Raw genomic sequence first — 24,319 nt, forward strand, 5'->3', positions numbered from 1 at the left:
CATCTTTAAGTGTATAGTGTATTGCCTATATAATACATACTGCTGTCCTACACAGTTAATTATATCGCCGTTCTTTCCACTCCTATGCTCCCCTCATGAATCATGCTTGCAACACTACGCTGGTAATATATTGTCCCGTTTCAGGTCGGAGGTCAGCCTATTGTTTATTTACGGCGGTTGTGATATCTATTTTCTACGCCAGACTTCCGGTCCGCCTTCCGCGTGACTCAGGAAATCAACCAATAGCATTTCCTGACTTATCTGTCCCTCACTTAATCCGATTTCGATGTGTTTCAATCCAAGTTACTATGCACCCATGAACACTTTTTTTCTTGAGCTAAAGGTATAAAGCCCTATTTAAAGTACAAACGTTATACTAACACGGCAGATGTTACGAAATACGTGTATACGTTTCATTTGTGATCGAATATGAGATCTGTGTGTTCTCTTCTTTCATTCACGTAGATACCTCAAACCTACTATAATACTACGACGCCTGTGTGTTGCCTAAATAACCGCATGCTGACAGGTGCTTGGTTATAGGAATTTACCTAGGCCTAACGCTTGGCTGCATTCCCAGGATAGGTTACCATTTACGCCAATAATACCGATTCATTCAAGGTATTACTGCTTCCAGAAAAATGTCAGTCGGTGAGCGTGCATACACCGAGTCACAACCCAGCAGGGATCATATTCAGATTTGATAACCTACCCTATCTACATGTTAACAGTGGCTGAATAAGTTCCGCTAACCTCATTCCTGTTGTATCAGTCAATGTTATTTTTTTCTCTTATCTCCGCGATATTTGTATTTATGTGTGTCGAGACGTGTAAAGCATTCCGAGTTTAGCCATATATGGGCGGGGAGAGTACGGAAATTGCCGATCGTGTTTCCCACGGTCGTCCGAGTTATCGAAGGCGTGTGTGGTGTATAGAGTGGTGACTGGATAGGCATGACCCACCTTAATCATGCGCAATCACACATATAAACCGACAGGTGTTCTTCACTTCAGTTAAACAACAGTTATCCCTACCCAGCAGCGTTAAAACCTTATACACACAGGATTAGGAGTTACATAAGAGATTCGGATATACCGAATACCCAATCACTTTGCTAACCATCAAAAAGAGCGCAACATGAGAGAAACTGGGGGGATTTTAGCGGTGCTAATTGTCATCATAGTGGTGAGTAATCTGTTTAGTTTTTTCACTCAAGGTTAGGGTTCATTTAAATGTAGACTGGTAATGTATAGCTTGTACTGTAACAGTTCTCTTGTCCTGGGGTAATGACATAACACATGCCTAGAATGACTTATTTATTTATTTATTTATTTTATTTGTTTATTCATTCATTTTTGTTTGTTTGTTTGTTTATTTGTTGTTTGTGTTACGCCGTTAGTCCAGAATATTTCCTTTACACGAGAAAAGGGGACCTCTTGAAGACCCCGGAAGTCTAGCCACCGTATCTCAATCGACATTTGCCTGACAAACTTCCTGGCTTAATGCTACAGCCTAACCAAACCTGGGTTTGATCTGGCGACTATATTGGCGAAATGGCGTTGTGCATTTCCGGCTGTGGTACGGTCAACTCGAGGATACTCAAAAATAATTAAGCTTGCCTCACATGAATAAATGTCAGTCTCTTAGCGGTCTAGGTGAAAAGAGAAATATGTATTAGGTGATAGCTTGAGTCTATGGAACATGACGGAGTTTCAGCTGCTTAATGGTCTGCGTGTATTGAGTGACATGTATGAGGTGAAAAAAAAACAGCTTCTGTCTCTATGATATAGGAGGGAGTTTCATTTATTAATAATATTGATTTATTAATTTTATTTATAAGTGACACAGAACTCAATTTAAGCGATATAAATAATTCTTATTTGTATCACATGAATGAATTTCAGTTGTTTGTGGTCTATATATTTTGCCACGAATAACTGATACGCGGTGATATACTGCAGTCTGTGTGGCGGGAATGAATTTCAGTTGTTAGTGGTCTATATGTTTTGACATGAATAACTGATACGCGGTGATATACTGCAGTCTGTGTGTCGGGAATGAATTTCAGTTGTTTGTGGTCTATATATTTTGCCATGAATAACTGATACGCGGTGATATACTGCAGTCTGTGTGGCGGGAATGAATTTCAGTTGTTTGTGGTCTATATATTTTGCCATGAATAACTGATACGCGGTGATATACTGCAGTCTGTGTGTCGGGAATGAATTTCAGTTGTTAGTGGTCTATATGTTTTGACATGAATAACTGATACGCGGTGATATACTGCAGTCTGTGTGGCGGGAATGAATTTCAGTTGTTTGTGGTCTATATATTTTGCCATGAATAACTGATACGCGGTGATATACTGCAGTCTGTGTGTCGGGAATGAATTTCAGTTGTTTGTGGTCTATATATTTTGCCACGAATAACTGATACGCGGTGATATACTGCAGTCTGTTTGACAGTAATGGATTTTAGTTACTTTTGACCTACATCCATTGACCCAAGTAACTGATAAAAGGTGATAACTGCAGTTTATGTGACGGGAATGAATTTCAAATGCGAGTGGTCTACGCGTAAGGGGCTTACATAACATGTGATACCTTCAGTTTATGTGACATTGGCCTACAACATTCGTTTTGTCTTTACCTCAGCACTGAAAAACTGGTAACAGTTCTCTTTGAATGAATTCAGCCATACTGCTTACTTCATATACATTTTAGTTGTTTGATGGTTTGGGTGGGACGTTTTTTTTGGAAATTGGGCTGGAGATTAATCTTTGAATCTTTTAATCCAACCCAGAACGTCCACTACATTCAAAAAATTAATCTGTTAATTTTAACAGAAAGTCTGATGTATGAGTGATGCTAGAATGTATTCTGTTATTATAACACAATATTGTCATGTTCAGCAGAATCTTTATGCTTACTTAATAGAATATGAGTGTTATATTTAACAGAACAATCTGCTACAATAACAGAATACAGTCTAGCTTCATCAGAAACAGATTTTCTGTTAAAATTAACAGATTATTTTTGTGAATATATGGTTAACGGTTGGTACACACAAATATCTTTTTCCATGCCTAGATACCGAAATGAATTTCAGTTGCTGTATATTGGTCTATTGTCACGAATAGCTTACGCGATGTGATAACTTCAGTCCATTTAACAGGAATGACTTTCATATCTGATCTAAAAAGCCCTTTACATATTGTTCCAATGGTGTCTTGTTTCTTCTACAGGCAAGCACGGGCCAGCGCCACCATGGTATGTATACTCCCCACGGCGATAAAATAGCTAATACAAGAAATATACCTAATAAACAAGGTGAAGAGCACATGTGTTCGAGTTAACAAATCAGCCTATGTATAAATCAGACACGATTTCATCTTTGATTTGACTGATTTATTTGATTGGTTGTTTTACGCCGTACTCAAGAATATTTCGCTTATACGACGGCGGCCAGCATTATGTTGGGAGGAAACATTTAATCTTTGAGTCCAAATCACTTAGACATAGGGTTGGTTTGGGCACCATGTATTATTATCGTCGGGAGAAAGAAGTTTTACTGTATTCTCATAAATTTGCATACCAGTACAAGCACTTCAGACAGAACAGAAAAAAGCGACACGAGGATATGCACACATGTTTTGAGCTCACATGATATTTAATAGCCCCATATCGAACCATATATACATCCGCTATATGTTATAAGTCATAAACTATATATTAGCATTTTAGCCCGAAAAGCCACACATACCGTACAGGAAATGGTTATTTGCGTCACTAACCCTATAGGTACATGGTTAAAACAAGCTAAAACCATGACGAACGTTTACGGATGCGTTTCATTTAGAAAAAATATCAGCCATGGTGTCCCCTTAAACCTGGAGTCATGGGACGATTGTATCAGTTGGTACCAGGTAACTAAATACATTTAGCGCATGATGACAGCAATAATTCGAACGGGAAATGACTAGTTCAAAATCCTTTTGTACCACAGAGAATATTATTGTTTGTAAGCTTCGCGGGCTTCCTGTCTCCATTTGATTGGTCAAGACAAGCAGCCATGGAGAAAAAGAGCATGAAAACTTTTGGTCTCAGTGTTTCTACCACTGTTTGCTCAATAAAGTATTGCTCGAAAAAATGAATGAATGATTATGGCTTAACGTCACATCGGCAACTTTTCAGCACTATCGTTGCGACCGAAAAAATGAAGGCAAAATAAAAAGTTAGGAGCTACATACTTTCAAGTAATTTTCGATGCAATTTAAATATATGGTCAAGTCACCTATTCGAATCCAGCTCTCGCTGCTTCGACGGCTTCCTGGAGGCTAGAGAGTTTGCAAGATACCTAAAGAAGGGAGCTGGTTGACCTCTTTAAATCCTAAACGCTTCCATAGCTAAAAATTCTCTGCACGATGCTAAACATCAGTGAAATGAATCAAAGGAAGAAGTCAAAATTTAAAATTATGAAGGCACGATTCGATTGGGTTGGGTGGAACAAATTTCTTGTAAAAATAACGTTGTTCCATGAAATGAGCTAAACTTTCCATTAATTACATTGTTTACACCACAATTATAGGCCTCTGTCGTCCCGGTGACATCGTCTTCGTTCTCGACTCCTCTAACAGCATCTGGCACTCAGATTTCGACCTGCAGCTCGAGTTTGTGCGCGATGTTATGAGCAAGCTACCCATAAGGTCGGGGGGACGAGGGTTCCGGGTGGGGCTGGTAACCTTCAGTCACAAGGTCAGACTACAGTTCCATCTGAACTACCACACGGAGAGGGCCGCCCTGAATAGGGCCATTATGAGGGTACCATACCTGGGCGGAGGCACCTACACGGGCGACGCGATACGCTACGTCTACACCCAGATGTTCCAGGAAGCCAGGGGGTCCCGAGCCACAGCTAGTCACTTCATAGTGGTTGTCACGGATGGACTTTCACAGAACACGACGGCCACGGCAGTAGAGGCATCCCTGGCAAGATACCGTGGGGTGGAGATGTTCGTGGTTGGGGTGGGGCCTGGGGTGGACCAGGACGAACTAGAGAGCATCGCCAGTAATCCTGACCGTCGCTACCTCTTCAAAGTTGACGATTTTAACGGGTTGAGCAGCATCAAGGATAAACTGGCGCTTCGAATATGTGAACGTACATGTAAGTATTAAGCCCACTAATGAACTGATTAGCTTTTTTAACTAATGTATACTAGCTCCGCAAAATAAATAACTCAACATTTGAATCTAATGGGTTTTTTTCAGTACCGACATCGTTTTGGGGATAATCGGACATTATATTGTATGCTTTTAAATTAATGCATTAATCCACGTGTCTTCATCTGTATATATACCGGGACGATAGCGGCATAATAAATATATATTGTGATAATTATGCACAAAATATGTCCAGCTTGAAATTCACATAAACAAGTGTCAAATTATTTCCTTAATTATATTTATTCATTTAGTTTTTCAATTCATTTACTCCACATACTGTTTAATCCATTAATCCGTTGATTTCTTGATCGATTCACTCACAGAGCAATCAGTTCGCTGATTTATTCATTTGACTGATTCAATGTTGCTCAATAGATTTAAATGCATATATGTACCCTGATTTGAAGAGAAAAAAGGCCTTGTTTGCTTTTAACACATTCTGTGTCAAATATATAACTTTAGCTATCAATTAACGTTCGATTATCGGGGTAAATATATTGGACAACCCACCAGACCTGTGGTTTATAGTTTAGCCATCGTGACTGTTACACAACCTCATTGTTACCCAGGGTAGCTGACATCCACGATGTTGGGGAGTCAGCCCCCTCACGGTGGTCATTATGGTGGCCACGTGCTGGACCACCCACGCGCGGAACAGTACATGTAGGCTAATTAATGATGCATCACTGCCCTTTGATAAGAAAATAATGAGAGGCATATTACTAAAGTTAGTTCATCATGCCAATTATATATCTCAATAATTGTTTATAGTGTCCGTATCATATTCTACCTAAAAAATACATATAGGCCTACATGACACAACTATCCAGTGCAGCCGCACTCGGTATTCTTAGATGGTTTATATATGCATGCAGTTTGACAAAAGCCAGAACGATCATGGCAAAAAACCAGAACGACGGTGGTAAAAGCAACATACGATATGCCATGATTTATTTCCTGAACAGATTACACGCAGTGTGGTCTGGTATTTAAGATTAGTTCCGCCATGCATAAAATGTTATGGGCTGGCGGTGTGTATAATATATGCAGCATATATAACAGTAAATGAAGAATCCAGGACGTTTCCGTTTCAGCCACTCCAAAACGGGATTTCGCCAATCCTGACTCCAACAAAGATGACACTGGGCCAGATATCGTTTTACCACCAAAACCCCCGCAAAGTAAGTGTTCTCATCAATACATTTAATACAAACATTTGAGTCAGTGGATTGATTGCCATGACGATTTAAAAAGAAACATTTGGCAAAGAGATTTACAACTTGTCCCTCCCCGCGAATTCAAAGTAGAAGAAAGACTTTTGAATGTTGCTATCCGTCTGTTGGTCCGTCCTTCTGTCCGCCCTCCCATCCGTCCATGCCATCTACAATGTGAATGTGATATCTAAACAGCAATCCAAGGCATCACTTTCAAACATGAGTATTTTGTGATTAATGAAACGATAGTTTGCACTGCGTTTTGCTGCACTCTGTGACACAAGACGGCTAGCGTCAGCCACCTTAGCTATTTTGCATCTGTCTATCACTTATGCATGCTGTGAACGCCAGATATTAAACAAAATCAGCCAATCAAACTGAGGTAATTGAGATATAAGCTTTGAATTTCACCAGCAAAACACTTTCAGTAAATTAATTCGACTTTTTCATGAATATGTATGCTTGGGGTTTTACGTCGTAATTAACATTTTTGTATCTGTGAATATGGAGTCTGTCCTGAAATCAGCCTGTCCCAGGTACAGATTTGTTTTATTTACATATTAGATTGGTTGGTGTTTATGCCAGAACTTTTCAGTTATCGTATACAAAGGTGGTCAGGTTTATACGGATAGAGGAAACCTTCGACATTCGCATGTACCTAACAAACCCCCCTGACTTAAACCCTCAACCGATGAAGTGACAGCTCGAAGCACGACCTCACTGGTCACTGACCTTATAATCCCATCGAGTCAGCGGTCGTATTATTTGGGCCAGCGAGATCTATATTTTAATAGATATATTTTTTAAATATTGCACTATAAAAGTTTTCAGTCTTTAACCATCCTAGGATCTTCGCGCTGCATTTTTCTTCGAGCACTTCAGATAAATATAACATGTGTACGGCGAGTCAAGCCTTTACTCATTGAATTCACTGTGAACTTGACTTTAATATTTCCAGACTGTGGTGGCAAACCAGCGGAAGTTTTCTTCCTTGTGGACGCCTCCAGCAGTATTTGGCATCCAGACTTTGAAAAACAACAGTTCTTCATGGAGCACATTATTAAGGTATTTGATATTGGGCCGACACGTACAAGAGTAGGTGTTATCGTCTTCAGCGACAGAGTTCATCCAGTAATTATGCTGAACACCTACGAGAGACAGAGGGATTTATTGCGTGCCATCCCCGGTGTGCCGTACCTAACTGGTGGTACGGACACTGCCGGAGCCATTCGGTACATGAGGGAAAAAGGATTCGCCAAGTCGGTAGCACGCAGAGATGTCGCCCATATCGGTATAATACTAACTGACGGGCAATCCCAGGACGTAGATGCCACAAGAGAACAAGCCCGCCTGGCGCATAAGGAGAGCGTGCACCTGTTCGCCATTGGAATCGGGAGTAATGTGGATAAAATGGAGCTTCGAGACATTGCGAGTGACCCGGATGAGAACTTTGTGTTCATGTTGGATAACTACGATGCTCTGACGTCCATACAAGACATCTTGGCCATCAAGACATGTGATGGTAAGTAATTTAATTCTTTATTTGTTTACTGAGGATATCCCACAACCCATGGGTCACTAGGGGGTCTCCTCAAACTTATATACATCATACATTTATATAATCAAAACTTGATAGTGAAGAATAAAATATTTACAATATTTACAATACACATAGGCATCCAATACTGCACACACTCATATACTTCATTAAGTACCGATTATATAACAGATTTAGGAATGGGTTTCAGTCTTAGCACTTTGTACCTTAAAAGGAGCTTGTTTGAACTACTTGGTGAGTACGATGGATAAATCTTCGAGTATCTTGAATGAATTTGTGCACAGAACAGAATATGGTTTTATTGTCTTCAAGAGATAGGTCATTTGATCCAAAAAGTAAAATATTTGAGATATGTTTTGAGCAATGCGGAAGGAAAATAGATAAGTGAGCATTTGGAGAAATCGTTTTAGTAAACCTGTCGAACATGTGCTTCCTTTGAGCGGCATATGCGGGACATTCAATAAGAAAATGATGAGAATTTTCACATTTGTAATTACATTTATGACAAGACTGGTCATCTGAAAGGCCATTGGTAAATAAATCTGCGTGAAGAGCGCTCAGTCCCATCCGCATCCTACAATGCAGTATCGAGGAAAAGTATAATGATCGCTAAATTTATTAGCTATTTAGGCTATTAGGTCTGTCAATCAGTAGGTCAAACTGTGTTCCTTCTGACTTTTAACCGTGGCCTCCCATTTTGTTTAACATAGGCACCAAATGGAAAGTGGGGATGACACCAAATGGAAAGTGGGGATGTGGAAACTAAATTGGAAATTTGTTTATGGGCTGGGGGGGGGGGACTGGAATGTTCGCGGTAAACTACCAACCCTTGGCAAGTTACTGACGAACTTTCCACGCGTGATAAATATATATATATATATATATATATATATATATATATATATATATATATATATATATATATATATATATATATTATCCTTTCCTGCAGCCGATAGCAATATACAAAAGGTTGCTCCATCGGGCCTTATAAGTGAGTGAGTAAGTGCTTGTGGTTTAACGTCGTACCTAACAAGTTTTCAGTCATATGACGACGGAGGAATCCTTAGAGGGCCTCCATGTTGCGGGACGGATTTCCACCTCTCTTTTATCTCGAGCTGCTTCACAAAAACGCCTTACCGAAGGCAAGTAAGCCACACCGCCCGAGCCACTATACTGATACGGATCAACCAGTCGTTGCACGATCCCCTTCATGCTGAACGCCTAGCGAGGAGGTTACAACTTCTCTTTTAAGGTCTTAGGTGTGACTCGATCCAGGACTGCCCCTGGATCTGCCGCTCCAGATGCTGGACGCTCTACCAACTGTGCTATTGATCGGGGCCGGTCATTTGGCTTTGTAGCATTTGCTAAATTCTGACTGTGTGATATATGTGGACGATTTTAAAGGAGAAGAAAACTTAAAAACATGACATTATGTGCTGAAAAGAGCACATTATTTCTATCTGGTGGTGCCAGCTGCATAATTTCGCGATTTTTCCTCGCCATACACGTAAAGCCTGAAAACTGCAAAGCTGGCATAAATCGCTGAGTCCATGCCACCTCCATCTTTAACACCCTGTAATTTGTGCTGGTGGTGTGTTGCCTCTCAGCCAAAGAGAGTCGTTAAACTGCCGGCTTGTTCGTGTAAACTCGTAACCTACGTCCAAGATTCCGGTTTCCCGATCGTCAAGCGGAAAACGAACTGTACTGATTCCTATTTTATTTATTTATTTGATTGGTGTTTTACGCCGTACTCAAGAATATTTCACTTATACTACGGCTTTTAGCATTATGGTGGTGGAAACCGGGAAGAGCCGGAGGAAACCCACGACCATCCGCAGGTTGCTGGCAGACCTTCCCACTTACGGCCGGAGAGGAAGCCAGCATGAGCTGGACTTGAACTCACAGCGACCGCATTGGTGAGAGACTCCTGGGTCATTACGCTGCGTCAGCGCGCTAACCAACTGAGCCACGGAGGCCCCCTACTGTTTCCTACCTTCTGGGAAGAAGAGTTCTACCGGAAATGTACGAACTGCACTTCGGCGGTTTCCGACGGCAATTTTCTTCCTAACACAGAAGACTTCAGGACTAGTTCTTAGGCAAAATGAAGTCGCCCACAGTGGATGTTGGCGCTGACTTATTATTTATAATTTATCACCTTGAGGTACATATTAGAATTTTGTTTATGGCATGCACCTTCGAGGAAATGCATACTCTTTTCAGTGGTATTTGATTGATATTTAAATTTTAAACACACGTCCCAAACTCATACTGCAAAACGAAGTGTTTCAAAGATATTCCATCAAACAATTTCAACAATCAAACAAAGTTTCATAAATTATACACTGAGTGGAATTTTCTTGTAAAGTAAATATAGACAGAATCTCAAGAGTCATGCGCTCTGGGACCGTTTGTTCAAAAGTGTATTAAAAGTTTAAGGCAGGCTTAAAACTTAATACCTGTCTTTACCTAATATAAAACAAATGGACTTTAGTCCAGACTAAAGTTAATGCCGGTCTTAACTGCTAATACATTTTCGAACAAATGGGTCCTGTTTATCACCGTGTCTTTCAGCTTAATATGGACCTAGGGGCTGCATTGTTGTTGAATAAAACCACACAGTTGAATATGTGAATATAGTTGCCGCTAAAACGTAACTGGTATAAATGTGTTTATTAACCCCAACTAATATACTGCTGTGGTACACGAATTGGAGACTGATTAAATGTATGCACAGCATTCCCTGCGTCTTTTGATTAATTTATGTATTTATTTGATTGGTGTTTTACAAAGTACTCAAGAATATTTCACTTGTATGACAGCGGTGAGCATTGCAGTGGGAGGAAATCGGGGGAAACCCACTGTCATCCTCAGAGATGACATTCCTCATTATGAGTGAAAGGTCTTTTGGATATAATTGATAACTGTCCGTCGTTATTTCTTACTTGATGTAGTTTCTTAGTGGTTTTGGTGGTTTGTTTTGAACGTTATCTACATATTATAGACCCGGAGCTCCCACTGTGTTGTTGACTGCTACAGCTTCTCTACATTATATCGTCCAGATCACGTGCAGTCATCGCTCTGTCATCAATTGGTCAACTTATCAGCACACATCTTGACTCACTCGTTACACTTTATTTTTGTATAGTGAACCCAGTAACATCCCCACAGAAAGATGCCGCGGGTAAGTTAACAAATATTGACAGTACACATATAAAAATATAAAATAATTGGTCTCAAATTTAATGTCTTCACATTTCAATTTATCTCAGTCTGAAACTGGAAAGATGTAAGTATACATTCAATTGTAAGAACATGATTTAGAATAGCCCTTATAATTATAATTACCCTTCTCTGGCATCTGGAAAACCACCTAACTTAAAGCCGCAGTCGAAATTAACGACATCCGGCCACTGAAGCGAAGCTGTACGCTGAAGCAACCATCTCACACAATCACGTTTTCGTAATGACTGAGTTTTTGTTTTCGGAAGAGTGTTTCTCATTCTTGTATTTACACAACAGTTTGCTCCAGACAGCCTAAAATGGATCTAATATTCGGACTGGAATCCAATGACTTGAGGTCTGGTGAAACGAAACTGGTTCTAGAATTCGTCAGAGATGTTGTGAAGAGTTTAGACGTGGGTTCTGAGAAAATCCGCGTGGATCTGTTGGTCAACGATTGTCCCAGTTATAGAGGCAAAACATTCTCCAACAGAAACTTCAGCAAAGAAGACTTCACTAATGCGCTGGATCACGCCGTTGTGCCTCAGATGTCACACCTTCTCCACAAGATCAGGCACCATTCTTTTCCGGCTCTGGTCAGCAGTCGAGCCGATGTTCCCCGAATAGCCGTTGTGTTTGTGACTGGTGCCTTGGATAAGCAACGAGAGGCCCTGAAGGAGGCCCACAGACTCAAACGTCACGGTGTGGAGCTGTTTGTGGTTGCAATTGGTCCCGGACCCGACGATTATGATATTTCCTCGATGTGCAGTTCCCCCACCGACAAACATTTACTTAGACTCTCCAGCTTCGAGCAGCTTAAGGACTCAAACACTGAAGTGCTGAGGAGACTATGTGATGGTAAGGTCAAACAACTGGTTGAGACTGGTCATTGCAAACCTCATCATTTAGAATCTAGAGGCGGAACTGAATCTTGGCTTTGATCGTAGTTGTTCTGAATTCGTCACGACCTTCTCTTAAGGACTGCAAAGGTCTCAGTTTGACACGAATTTAATTTATATGTATGATTGGCGATTTACGTCGTTGTTCTGAACGACATTTCATTTTGACAACCGCGTTCACTTTCATGTGTTGTGGAGGATGCGCAGAAGCCGTAGTAAGTTTCGATTTGTAATGTGACTAATTAATTATTTTATATAGCGTTATGCTACTATCAAATAAATAAATAGATAACTATATCATAGGAGTAAGGGCTTGTGGGAGAGTGGTTGAGATGCTACGACACACTATGTGTTAGTTCAGTCCAGGTTTTATGAAAGTAATAAGGTCACCCCAGTGAACGCAATAAGTTCACGACACAGCACGCAATAGGCAATCAACAGCCCACACTTTAAGGTGACGACAGCGCACGCAATAAGCTGACGACAGTGTGCGCAAGAAGATGACGACTGTGCATGCAATAACATGACGATAGACACAATAAGCTCACGACAGCTTCGGTAATAAGCTCAAGATGAAAGGTGGTCTAATCTGGGCACTTCGGTTTTCCTCTACTCATAAACAAACTGGTTATACAAGTAGAAAATTTAGTGAGGCGCTAAACACCATTCCAATAAATAAATAAGTGCGAATTTGCAATACCGAGGAAATTCCACATATACGATTTCATACCTTGCACTCAATAAGTGAGAGCTACATGTTAAAAGATAGGATTCCAATGGTAAGAGGTATGAGGCCAGTGTTAACTGATCAGAGGCCCATGTTAAAATGTGTGAGGCCAGTGGTAAAAGATTGGATGTCAAAAAGTTGAACAACCAAAAGGCCGATCGACTTATAGAGCCGCTCAGTGGTAGATAATAAATATGACCATTTGGACACCTCTCTTTCAGCGTTTGTACTGTGTAAATAGGCCTACCTTGCAATTTTTCGTTCTCGACATATCTATGGTTGTAAGAGTTACTTCCCCTGACATGTTCAAGTTATATCCCTACTCAAAATTTCAATCCAGTAGTAGCAGTTTACAGTCCTTGGGTGTTTCAGCTGTCATCAACTAGTAAAAATTACATCAGAACTAAGCTGAGAAATATGGTTCTTTATTTCTGATAAATTGCTTCAAGACTACACGTTCTTGTAAAATAGAAGAAATTGTACATCAGACAAAAGTAGATTTGGTCCTTATCTAGTAATGTTTTGTTTGAGTTAATTTAACGATTACAGAATCTTTTCATCCAATCTCTATATATATATTTTTTTCAGTATACCCTTGAATTCGTGCCTGCCAGTGCAGATGACGTGAGGAAGCTACCGTCACAATTTTGTCCAGTATAAGAGGTTGTGCACCAAGACAATGATGATGAGGAGGATCATGAATGTGTGACAACATTCCACCACTAGGGGACTCCAAGGAAGAGCATGCGCACAGTGCTCAGACCCATTGATTTTTGTTCTGTTTTGCGACATAGTTTTGTCGACATTCCATGCAAAGATTTCCCCTGTATCATACTTCCGGTTATGTATATGTGCGGTTAAGTTTAGCAGACCTGTGGAATGCAGCTGTGATCAAGTAGAAGAGTATACCGTTTGTAGCAGACATCTTTGAAATTATCTAATAACAGGGGCCTCGCAGTTGTTTCAAGCCTGATGAACGCTGGCCTAACGTTTGCTTCAGACGCTTTGATGTGTGACTTGACGTTTGTTACAGGACAGATAATCTCGCTTGACCTTTAAGCCTATTTCACACCTGATGATGTGTGACTTGACTTTTGTTACAGGACAGATAATCTCACTTGACCTTTAGGCCTATTTCAGACCTGATGATGTGTGACTTGACCTTTGTTACACCACAGATGGAGTCTTTCTTGGCATTTCTTTATTTCTGGTACCTGTATGATTTAGATCAATGCCGAATCAGCACTTTGTTGTACCCTCAAACTGTGTTTAGAGGAAATTGTAATGAGGTTATTCAGAGGCTACATGTGCAATATTAATATTCCTTGCTGTGATGTTTTCTCTTTTTTTCTGCCGATGAATTTTCTTGCATTCTTGCAGCTACATGCCATACCGGAATAAGTAACCTGTTTAATGTGATATTTAGGAGGATATGAGCTTAAAGGGACACAGAATCGATTCCGACTGGCTGGTGTGAGAGATAGGCATATCCCGGCTTTGCCTAGCCTAAGCTGACTTTTAGGTATGGCAGATTTATTCAAGCACAACCGAATCTGCAAGGTTTAACCCAGGAAACCCAATCTCCTCTGTCAGCCAATCAGCATCGATTGTGTATTCCTTTAAATCTGTCCGACAGAAATAAGACCCCTTTGATTCTAACCAAGCAGTAGCCTATATATTTTACTCTTAAAGTGCCTTCAGTTTCAAAATAATAGGAGTCACTTTTACAAAGCTTCATTAATTCATCGCAACTATTTTCGGGAAATGATGTCGCATTCATAAAGTCATAAGATGGCGTGACATAAAACAGTAGTTTTGAAAAATTGATTTACGAAGAAATGAACTTATCGCAGCTCAATTCATGATGAGCCATCTGGGAAATACTTTTTTATAGCCATGGTCTAAACCGGTGCCATACTTCTCAAAACTTCTCAAATTTGTGATTTCGCATAACGGGAATTCGCCTAGGTTTAGTAGCTTAATACCGCCAAAAGACAATTTCATTTGCCAAGAAAGCTGTGTGAAAAAGCTCTTCTTGTGAAAGTGGGCTTCTGCGATTACGAGAAGGCCATATAACCACCTTACATTACCGGCAAAGAGCACGGACCAAGATCCAGTTTCACAAAGCGGTATACGACATGTTTTTTACCATACATTTGTCGTGCGATATTTTGCACGTCACCATTACCGTACCATTGTCCTACATGAAGGATTGTCGTACATGTACATCTTTGTGAAACTGGAGCCAGTACTTCTACATTTTCGAGCATAAAGGACCTTGACTCTGAGTACACCATGTACGACCTGTACCCAAAATAGGCGTTTACGAACCTTGAAACAATGACAAGTCATGTGTTATCTTGAACACCATTGTCGTCATTTGGAGAATACGGTACTTAAGTAAAGTGGGTTTATAAACGTTAGTTCCTGTCCGTGTAGCTCGGTTTGACTTCTGATTTTCTCCAAACATCCGTCCGTTTTATATAAGTCTCACTGGGACGATATGGCGCTGAGTGCACGTAAATTTTTAAATACTCCAACACTGACAGAGCTATTGAACGTATACGTGGTACCCGCATTGAAATTATAGCCTTCAATTCAGACATCGGGATTACATTACTCTGGTATTTTTATGCCCGCCTATATATTTACCTTAATCCATTGTTATTATGTATGAACTGTATAGTGTATACAAGTGTGTGTATATATGGATATATAGATATTATTTTATTGTTTGTGTATATAGTTTATTTTTTTACAGTGTAGTTATATGATGACTTAATTGTGCCTACCAGACTTGCCATGCAGAATTTGATATTTATTCGCAAATAGCCATTGTAATTAATTCGTCCTGTAAAGTACGATGATATAATTTGTTCCATAAAGTAGGCCTACGATGGTATAATTTGTCCTGTAAAGTACGATGATATCGGCCTGAGCAGAGAAAAATAAAGCTGTATATGCGCTTCATGCTGCAAATATGCTGGTGCTTTTTAACCTGTGAAACAGTAACTGGAAAATGTGAAACCATCGCCTTTTACCTATTTCAAATTTTTGAAGCATAACTACTTAAATATTGGCAGTTATGAAGGCTGATTTGACTGACCTTTTTGGTGAAGTTATGAATCTTGCATGGGTTGGACGCAGCCATCACTACACAACAGTTTTGGTCGCATCCCTTGTTGGCGAGTTACTCAGAAGCCGCCTGTCTAAGGGCTGTTATTGAAGCATCAGACTGAAGACACTCAACATGACACCAGCCATCGGCCTATAGTACAAGGACGCTGGACACATCACTTTTGCTTTTCACTCCCACACTGTGCATGTCCGACCCTAGATTGTTTGTACAATTGATTCCATTGACACAATATTTGGGTTATATAATGACGATGTCTCCGCGTGGCAGCCCTGTCCAAATGCCGACATGTGCACCCATATTGTGTAATATAATTCAGATAGTTGCTTTACATGTACGTAGTTGCGGCAGTTTCAGAGAATAAATTCTTGTATCTTAAATTTTTCTACAGACAAATAAAGCCTACGTGACAGGAATGTGATGAAAAATAAATTTGCTTATATAAATACAGGTTACCAGGTGTACCTTGGGATATTTTTTTAGATTTAAAGGAAGTCACTAATCTGTGGTTAAATCTGTGCCGACCACAAAATCGACTGTTGTGCTTCAAATCCATGTCGGCACTCAGTGCTCTCTGTAACATCCAGACTGACTGACCGGCTTCTCGGTTCGCTGGTTTCCGCGCCTTCCGGAGATAGCCGAGATTCCCAGGCCTAGATCCTGGTCACCGGATCAAACTTACTGGTTGACCTCTTCACGTTACTCCAAATTCAGCTACTGTCTATTTTCATTGAAATTTGATACACTGAGTACTTGTAATTGATTTACATAATTTTAATAATAATTATAATAATAATTTTAGTATTTTTTTTCTTTCGGCTGGGCGAGTGATAGTGCAGGTACTAACAGCCTAGGTATTCAAATCTAGAGTATATGCACAGGTTTGGAAAAAACATGAGATTTTGCCGTGAGACATTATCTGTATGAGTAGCATCTATTGTTATTAATAGATTCACTAATGTAAATCAATAGGACTATGCGCCTTGATTTTCTTCCAACTTTGAATCCAACAGGAGTGTCAGGCGGGGCAGTGGTCTCCCTGGGTTTACTATACCCATGTACATAACGGCCGTCACTTGTGAAAGTATGAGATATATGAAAAGTTGAACTTGATTCTTCTTAAAGAGAATTTTACTTCTTTTTTCATAAATAAGGACAGATTGTTTCCCCAAAGCCAGAAGTGCTTGTCTATCTGAATGTTTTATTGAAAAACAAGACTTACACCACTTGCATGAGTAAATGATAACGTGAAGCACAAATTCAGGATGCATGATGAATTATTAGAAAACAAAAAACTGTCTGGTTTTTTCAACAAATTCTCTAAAAAAAATAATCTGTTACATGTCAGAGAAAGTCTGCTGTTTGAGTGGTGCTAGAATGTATTCTGCTGTTATGGAGGATTAATATCCTATTAACTGGACTTAACGATACTATAGAGTAACAAGGTAATATGTTGAATATACGTGTAATCCATATTGTGTTGTAATAACATTCTAGCATCACTCAGACAACAGGCTTTCTGTTAAAATGAACGGATTACTTTTTTAGTATTGTATTGCCGATTAATTATAAAGCTGAAGTACTCTAAAAAAAATTGTTTCCCCAACGGCAGAAATGCTTATTAGTCTGAAAGTTATATTGACATACAAGACTAACACCATTTGGATATGTGAATTTTGTGGAATTCAATATCCAGTTTTGTGACCTTAATGTACCTAAGCAGCATGTCCTGAACCACACAGATACTTGCAAACACTAATCCGGCCATAAGTTAAGCTTAAAGTGTGATGGAATGCAATTTGCTGATGTGTCCACACATCGACATCATTTGTAGCACGAAAAATATGTACATTTTGTAGATTTGTTTGTCTTTGAGTACCTAGTGTGAATGAGCTGTGTGTTCAAACTATGTGTCTGTGTCCAGTGTTTATTTGTGCATTCTCCACAGTCACATCTCCCAGGTGACATTAATTCGCTTCCAATATTGACACCAGGTCTAGGTGGTACAGTTATGGTATTTCAAAACACCCCCCATACAGAACACAAACTCCCGACCATTAAACATTCATTTACACCATATGACGTGTACATCAGAGTTTTAAGAGCATCGGTACGTTCAAACATTCCCAGATGCGTAGTCAACTTCATATTACCAGCTTATTATTGGCATAGCAGTAAAGGTGCATGTATGGGCTTGATTGCATGGTCTGATGCGAATTATCAGGTTAAGTATGAATTGAGCTTTGCGTGTGACAGTTTTAACATTTTCAGCTGAGATAATATTTTAACTGTATATAATTCGCTCTGCCTGTCTGTCGGTCGAATTTTTGACTCCTTGTCTTTTGACATTGGCGGGTGAGACAAATTTTTCAAGAACCATATTTCAACATGGATCGATGAGTCAAATTTTTTGAAATCCTATATTTCAATATACTTCAGTGTTTTAAGTAGGGCCTGAGTACAAAACATCATCGACATTTTGCGGGTAAATTTCTAGTATTGCAAATTAACCCATATTTTTAATGTGACTCTGCTCTGCAAAGTATATGACTAACCAGCTCTGTCTGTCGGTTGGTCGGTCGGTCGGTCGGTCGATGGTTCATATCTTGGGCCGTCTCCTTTCCTCCACGTGAAGGAATTCCCATGAAGCTTTACGTCACGTGCTCCACAGTTTGAATTTGATTGTTCAGATGGTACGTCACTCGTTGGAATGCTCGTCAGTACCTTGGGGTATTTTAATGCCAATGAATTGCACCAGGCACTCCGGTCACCACAAAGTCGATACGACATACCGCAAAACGTCGATACGACATACTACAAAAAGCCGATTCGAAATACAGCAAAATGTCGACGTCGCCTTGCACTCAGGTCTATGGTTAAGTGAATAGTACATTTTCAAAAAAACTTGACCGACCGGCAGACCAACGACCAATCCACAGGGCAACATCTGCTGGTCGCAACTGGAAATATTTATAGACATTTAATTACCAAACAGGAATAACAACAGAATGCCTAGTTTGTGCATTCCCTCTCCACTTCTGTAACGTTCGTATGTAAAAACATCGAGCAGCTAAATTTTTCTACTTTAGTTCTTTTCCAGCTATAAAAATATTATTTGAGCAGATTTACGTGTAATATCCTCCGTAGAATTGTTGGAATCAATAATCTCGAGAGTGGAGTAATGTCCGTGTTTGTTTTCAGTAATGGCTGGTGGTGAATATGGTATGAGGAATCATCAGTGAAAGTCTAGAACGATTTGACTGGATCTTTGCCAGATTCCGTAATTCAATACAATTCCCTTCACAGACAAGCCTGCCAGGCATTAGGGGCGTCGAATTATGCGACAAACCGCGGCCAGGTCCCAAGGGAAATTACAGAAATGCACTCTGATTCCTTTACACAAAATGTTACCTGTTTGATTATTTGCATTTAAAACAGAAACGGTTTATGGATAAATGCAAAATTTTTTTTCAGCATTTCATAACTTTCATGTTATACCTGTAGATATAGAATGATAAAATAATCTCTCTCCCAAAACCCACTCCACACCAAGAAAAAAACATAAACTTAGGGATGAAAAATTCTCTTTTTTTTCACCTTCTAAAAGAATTTTTGTTTTTCATCTTTACTATGACAATGGTAAGTGAAAAATCCTTATTTTCCTAACCTGCCTTGGAAAAGTTTTTTTTTTTTGTAATTGTAATTATTTATTGAATTGTTCTTTTTTGGATTCCAAACAAATGTTTTTCGCATGTCCCTACCATAGTTCCATACTCTGCCAATGGTTTGTTATATGTTCGTGTTTAACAGTAATGACCCTAATTTTTTATTCAAGCTTCATCAATATTTTCATATCTATTTCATGATAGCTGTTCCCTTGAATAACATTCATCGGTACGGATTTGCCTATGCCAGAAAAAAAATCAGTTTTTACTGAAGAATTGTATTTTATGCATGTTTCTGCAAAACATGCGGTTTGTGACATGTTATTTCTACACCCATGGTGCGTACCATGGGTGGCAATGACATTACTTTCGTTAATTTGATTTATTTATTTATTTGATTGGTGTTTTCCGCCGTGCTCACGGAGGAAACCGGGCAGAGCCCGGGGGAAACCCACGACCATCCGCAGGTTGCTGGCAGACCTGCCCACATACGGCCGGAGAGAAAGGCAGGATGAGTTGGACTTAAACTCACAGCGACCGCGTTGATGAGAGGCGCCTGGGTCATTACGCCGCGCTAGCGCACTAGCCAACTGAGCCATGGAGGCCCCCCCCTATTTTCACTGAAATCAAATCGTCGCCAGTCCTTACTAAAGTGGTTATACCCACATAGAAATGTTTTAAAGATCGGAGAAAGATTGAATTTCCACGTATGATGTTAAATTAGGTATCTTAGTGGCATTTGAATAAATGGAAATTCATAGAAGAATTGTTTTTCTACGGTTTTGAGAATCTGTGAACCAGTAGAGTTTTGCGCTGTAATATAGGCTATACCTATATATGCATTTATGTTTGTTTGCTTGAAGATAAAACGTTAGATTTCTAAAGTATTCCACCTGTATTAACATTTCCTTATAGCGGGTGGGTCTCAATCATTGTCGCAACCTCGATCGGTTGATTTCTACGCTTATGTGGTGAGTTTCAAATTATACAGTAGTATGTGCACTAATGCTGCGAAGTTTACAGTTTTAATTCTGGTCCTCATATCGGTTGAAAGCGGATCTCACCCTTACGGCCCGGACGTTCTTTCCTGTGTATAATAGTGGTTTGTTGTTCAGCGTGGTTGTCATGTTTTAGCAAGGACAACAGTTTGCTTCAGAAAGGTTTCAACTCAGCCAGTCTGTGGTCGTTCAAAGCAAATACTGGGAATAATACTGCAGTCTCATTCAGTGAAATCCACTCATTCATGTACGGCGATAAAAGACATGCTTCTTGGTGATTGGATGGATTTAGACTAATACCGATAGGTTTATCAAATGTTGTATTTTTCCTTGGCGTGGCACTTATCAGTTAAAGTTCTTTGTCACATATGTAACTATGCATGCGCTAAATTCAATATAGCTACAATAAAGATACATGCATCGCCAAAATATCTGTCCCTCCCAGTTAATACTGTACTCCGGCATGATGGTGGAATGGATGTCTAATATATATAGGGAACCTAAAATTCAAATACAAAATTCGTATAGGGCTTATACATCCTTCTGGAATTCAGAGTTGACAACTGTTGACATCTCGTCCCGCAAATCGCCCGTCGAGACCCACTGAACGAGGACGGCACCATTCGCGCGCGATTGTCACCGTCATCGTGTTGAGGGTCGAGATACGCTAAGCGCGGAACGAGATGTCTTCATCTAGCCGTCATAATTAATAGTTACAGCGTAATGCACTCGAATGCAAGGAGCCTGCGTTCGTTCTGGAGACAGATTATGATTATGCACTAAAACTTATTGCTTTTTTCTCCCACAATTAATATTCACCGTGACACGAATCGGTTTCCCTATTACTGTTGGCCATTTAATCCTTACCTGCGTGTCGCTCATAATAGATAATAGATCCAGCACTGGTCGGTACGATACAATCATACAATGGGCGTGGGGGTTATGTCGGGCATCTTTAGCATGGCGTTCCAGTGAGGCAGCACTCTACACACATGTGTGTCCATGTACATTGTGACTGTAACATTCAAGACACCGTAGATGGAAAACCGAGTGCCAAGTTAAAAAGTCACATAAAAGTCACGTGAAACCCCTACATAATACAAACAAAATAAACATGTTTGTGCCGAAATCAGAGATCGGTTACCTGGTTCTTAATTGTGTTTAATTTTTATATACAATGTTTGTATATTTCGATTATGTTATCCGTGCTAATCATTAATATTTCACCGAGCCCTGTCGTATTTATCGTTTGAGGGAACGAGGCATATGCAAAAAGGGGACAGCCTCCTCTTCTCCCTCCTCCACTCCCACTCACCCACCCCCACCCCCGCCCTCCACAAACACATTTACACTCCTTAAATAAGAAACTATAGCCTTGTCAATAAGAACAGTAAAAACTGGTTTCGAGCACAGCTCCTAGTGGGAAAGGCATACATCACATGTACATATAGTCTAAACCCGAAACATTTTGCTTGCTTAAGTTAGCCCCCTCGTGATATCCAATGGCCTTTTTTCTTGGGAACTCATCGGTAAAATAAAGGAGATTTTGGTTTTTAAGTATGTAAACATTTTTGAGTGAGATGGCGCTGGAGTACAGAGGTGTACTGAATTTCACTGCTGAGATAACGAGCTAGTGTAGACAATACATTTAGCTAGCTAGCAACCTCCCACACCGGCCTGCGTTGTATTATCTACGTTGGGGCATCTTCGGTGTACTATATGTGTCACTCGACGGGCACCTTCTGTATACTATATGTGTCACTTGGCGGTAAAGTATTTACACTACACACAAATACTGTCAATACTGTCAACTTTCAATTCAATATGTTGTTGAAATTTTTCAAAGCTTCCGACTGAAACTACTGAAATGGATGGACTGCCACGGTCGATTTAAGAAAAAAACATTTTCAAACACCGAAAAAAACATCCCAGATGGCGTCTTCAGTCTGCGATATAAATATACATTGTCGGCCTTTTGTGAATGGAGAGGCGTGTGTGCTAACATATTTACATATGTACAAGGAAATTAAAATAAAAATATGGCCATTCCAGTATAAGTTACATGTACTTTCCTCTTTCCCTGGTACATGTGTAGACCCTCAGTACGTGAAGCTTTGACAGTGGCTTTTAAAAAAAGCGAGAGGGAAGTTCTTTTCCGTGGAAAGAACATCCCATTAACTACAGAAAGAGAAGGAATTTTAATTTTGGGTAAACATGTTATTCAAGGTTCAGCTATGTCGCGTAAGATGCTGGTGGGTGACGTCACAATACGGCAAACCAATCAAGTTCGTTTGTAGTTCTATGACTGACAATTCTGTTAATGGACTGTTGCCAGAGGCATTACCTATACATCATAGTAAACAGGTGTGCCTTTGCGTAGGCTTCTGTGTCAGTTTGACGAGGTTATAAGCTTTCAAACATTTTCTATTGTGACTATCACAATTCCACCTCTATGATCAAAGAACAAAAATTTTAATTTTAAATCTTTTAAATAATAAAAATAGCTTTACAAGAAATACTTACTGAACTCGGAATTGGACATGTGGGTTTTGTCAAAATGAATGTCTTAAATGGTTAAGCAGGAGTTTTATATCACAGGATAACGTAACAGGTGGCTATGAAGTACACTTCGCCACATGGTAAAAATATTCCGCTTATATTAATTATTGATCTGTATTTGTTCAAATGAATACAACAACTATACATCCACAATAGCGTCAAAAAGTAAAATTTAACTTTTTACACAAAATTTATTGTGTAAGTGATGCTAGAATGTACTCTATTATTATAACACAGTGTTGTGTCACATTCAACATAAAATCTTATTAGTCTTGTAGAATTGTTATGTTGAATTAATGGAATATGTGTGCTTATTTACCAAAATAATCTGCTGCAATAACAGACAACAGACATCATATAAAAGACTCTGCTAAATTTAACAGATTTAACAGATTTTTACAGAGTAAATATCACTTATATACACTGTTAAATCCGTATGAATCAAATTTGACGATATTCTTATGAACATAATGAGGCTTTTTTTCTGTTTGCTGCGATATACTGTCCATATACTCCTGAAATATATATGTATATATGTCCTACATATATACAAATAGCCTTATTCAGTTTCAATTATATATGTAGGTCTGTTGGTGTGTTGAACGGCGGCACTGTTCACGTGTCATCACAATAAACTGTTAGTTCGTCCCATTATGCTTGTCCCCTGGTGGGATAATGGGCTGTCAGGCCTCTTGTCTGTCTAGTTCAGGGGGTCGCTGACTGACGCTATGCGCTGACATACTCCAGATATATTCTCTCTTAGTCGCCAACCTGGTGAACTTTAGATCCCATTAAACTTCTGTACTCTCAGGGATAGGATGTCCCCGGGGGGAAAGAGGGACAAAGATGACCTAAAAGATGAGCAAATTTTCAACAAATTAAATTATATATGAAAGTGAGCTCAACATTTGTAATTGCGAGAAATTAAGACCGGTTAAATATCATATCTAATTTGGGCAACTACACGTGCTGGGACGAGTGAATGACATCCATGTTTCGGAGTCAGACTTCAGTTTTAATTGTATAACGGTATATACCCGCGTGCATGGCTTCTTACTGCGACTTGCTTGCTGATATCGCTTAAAGTATCAAGACCGGCGCTGATGTTTAAAGTAAAAC

The 24,319-nt window shown here is 39.6% G+C and overlaps 1 protein-coding gene across 1 annotated transcript; it reads left to right on the forward strand.

Annotated features, from left to right (window-relative positions):
- Positions 1–1,137: 1,137 nt before the first annotated feature.
- LOC135473451 (cartilage matrix protein-like) lies at positions 1,138–12,157 on the forward strand. The gene is made up of 7 exons (XM_064753301.1): positions 1,138–1,185; positions 3,245–3,269; positions 4,588–5,163; positions 6,317–6,403; positions 7,395–7,958; positions 11,143–11,178; positions 11,517–12,157. Exons 1-7 carry the CDS (start codon positions 1,138–1,140, stop codon positions 12,155–12,157), a joined length of 1,977 nt encoding a protein of 658 aa, XP_064609371.1.
- The last annotated feature ends 12,162 nt before the right edge of the window (positions 12,158–24,319 follow it).

Source organism: Liolophura sinensis, chromosome 8 (genome assembly GCF_032854445.1).
Source record: "Liolophura sinensis isolate JHLJ2023 chromosome 8, CUHK_Ljap_v2, whole genome shotgun sequence".
NCBI classification, from domain to species: Eukaryota; Metazoa; Mollusca; class Polyplacophora; order Chitonida; family Chitonidae; genus Liolophura; species Liolophura sinensis.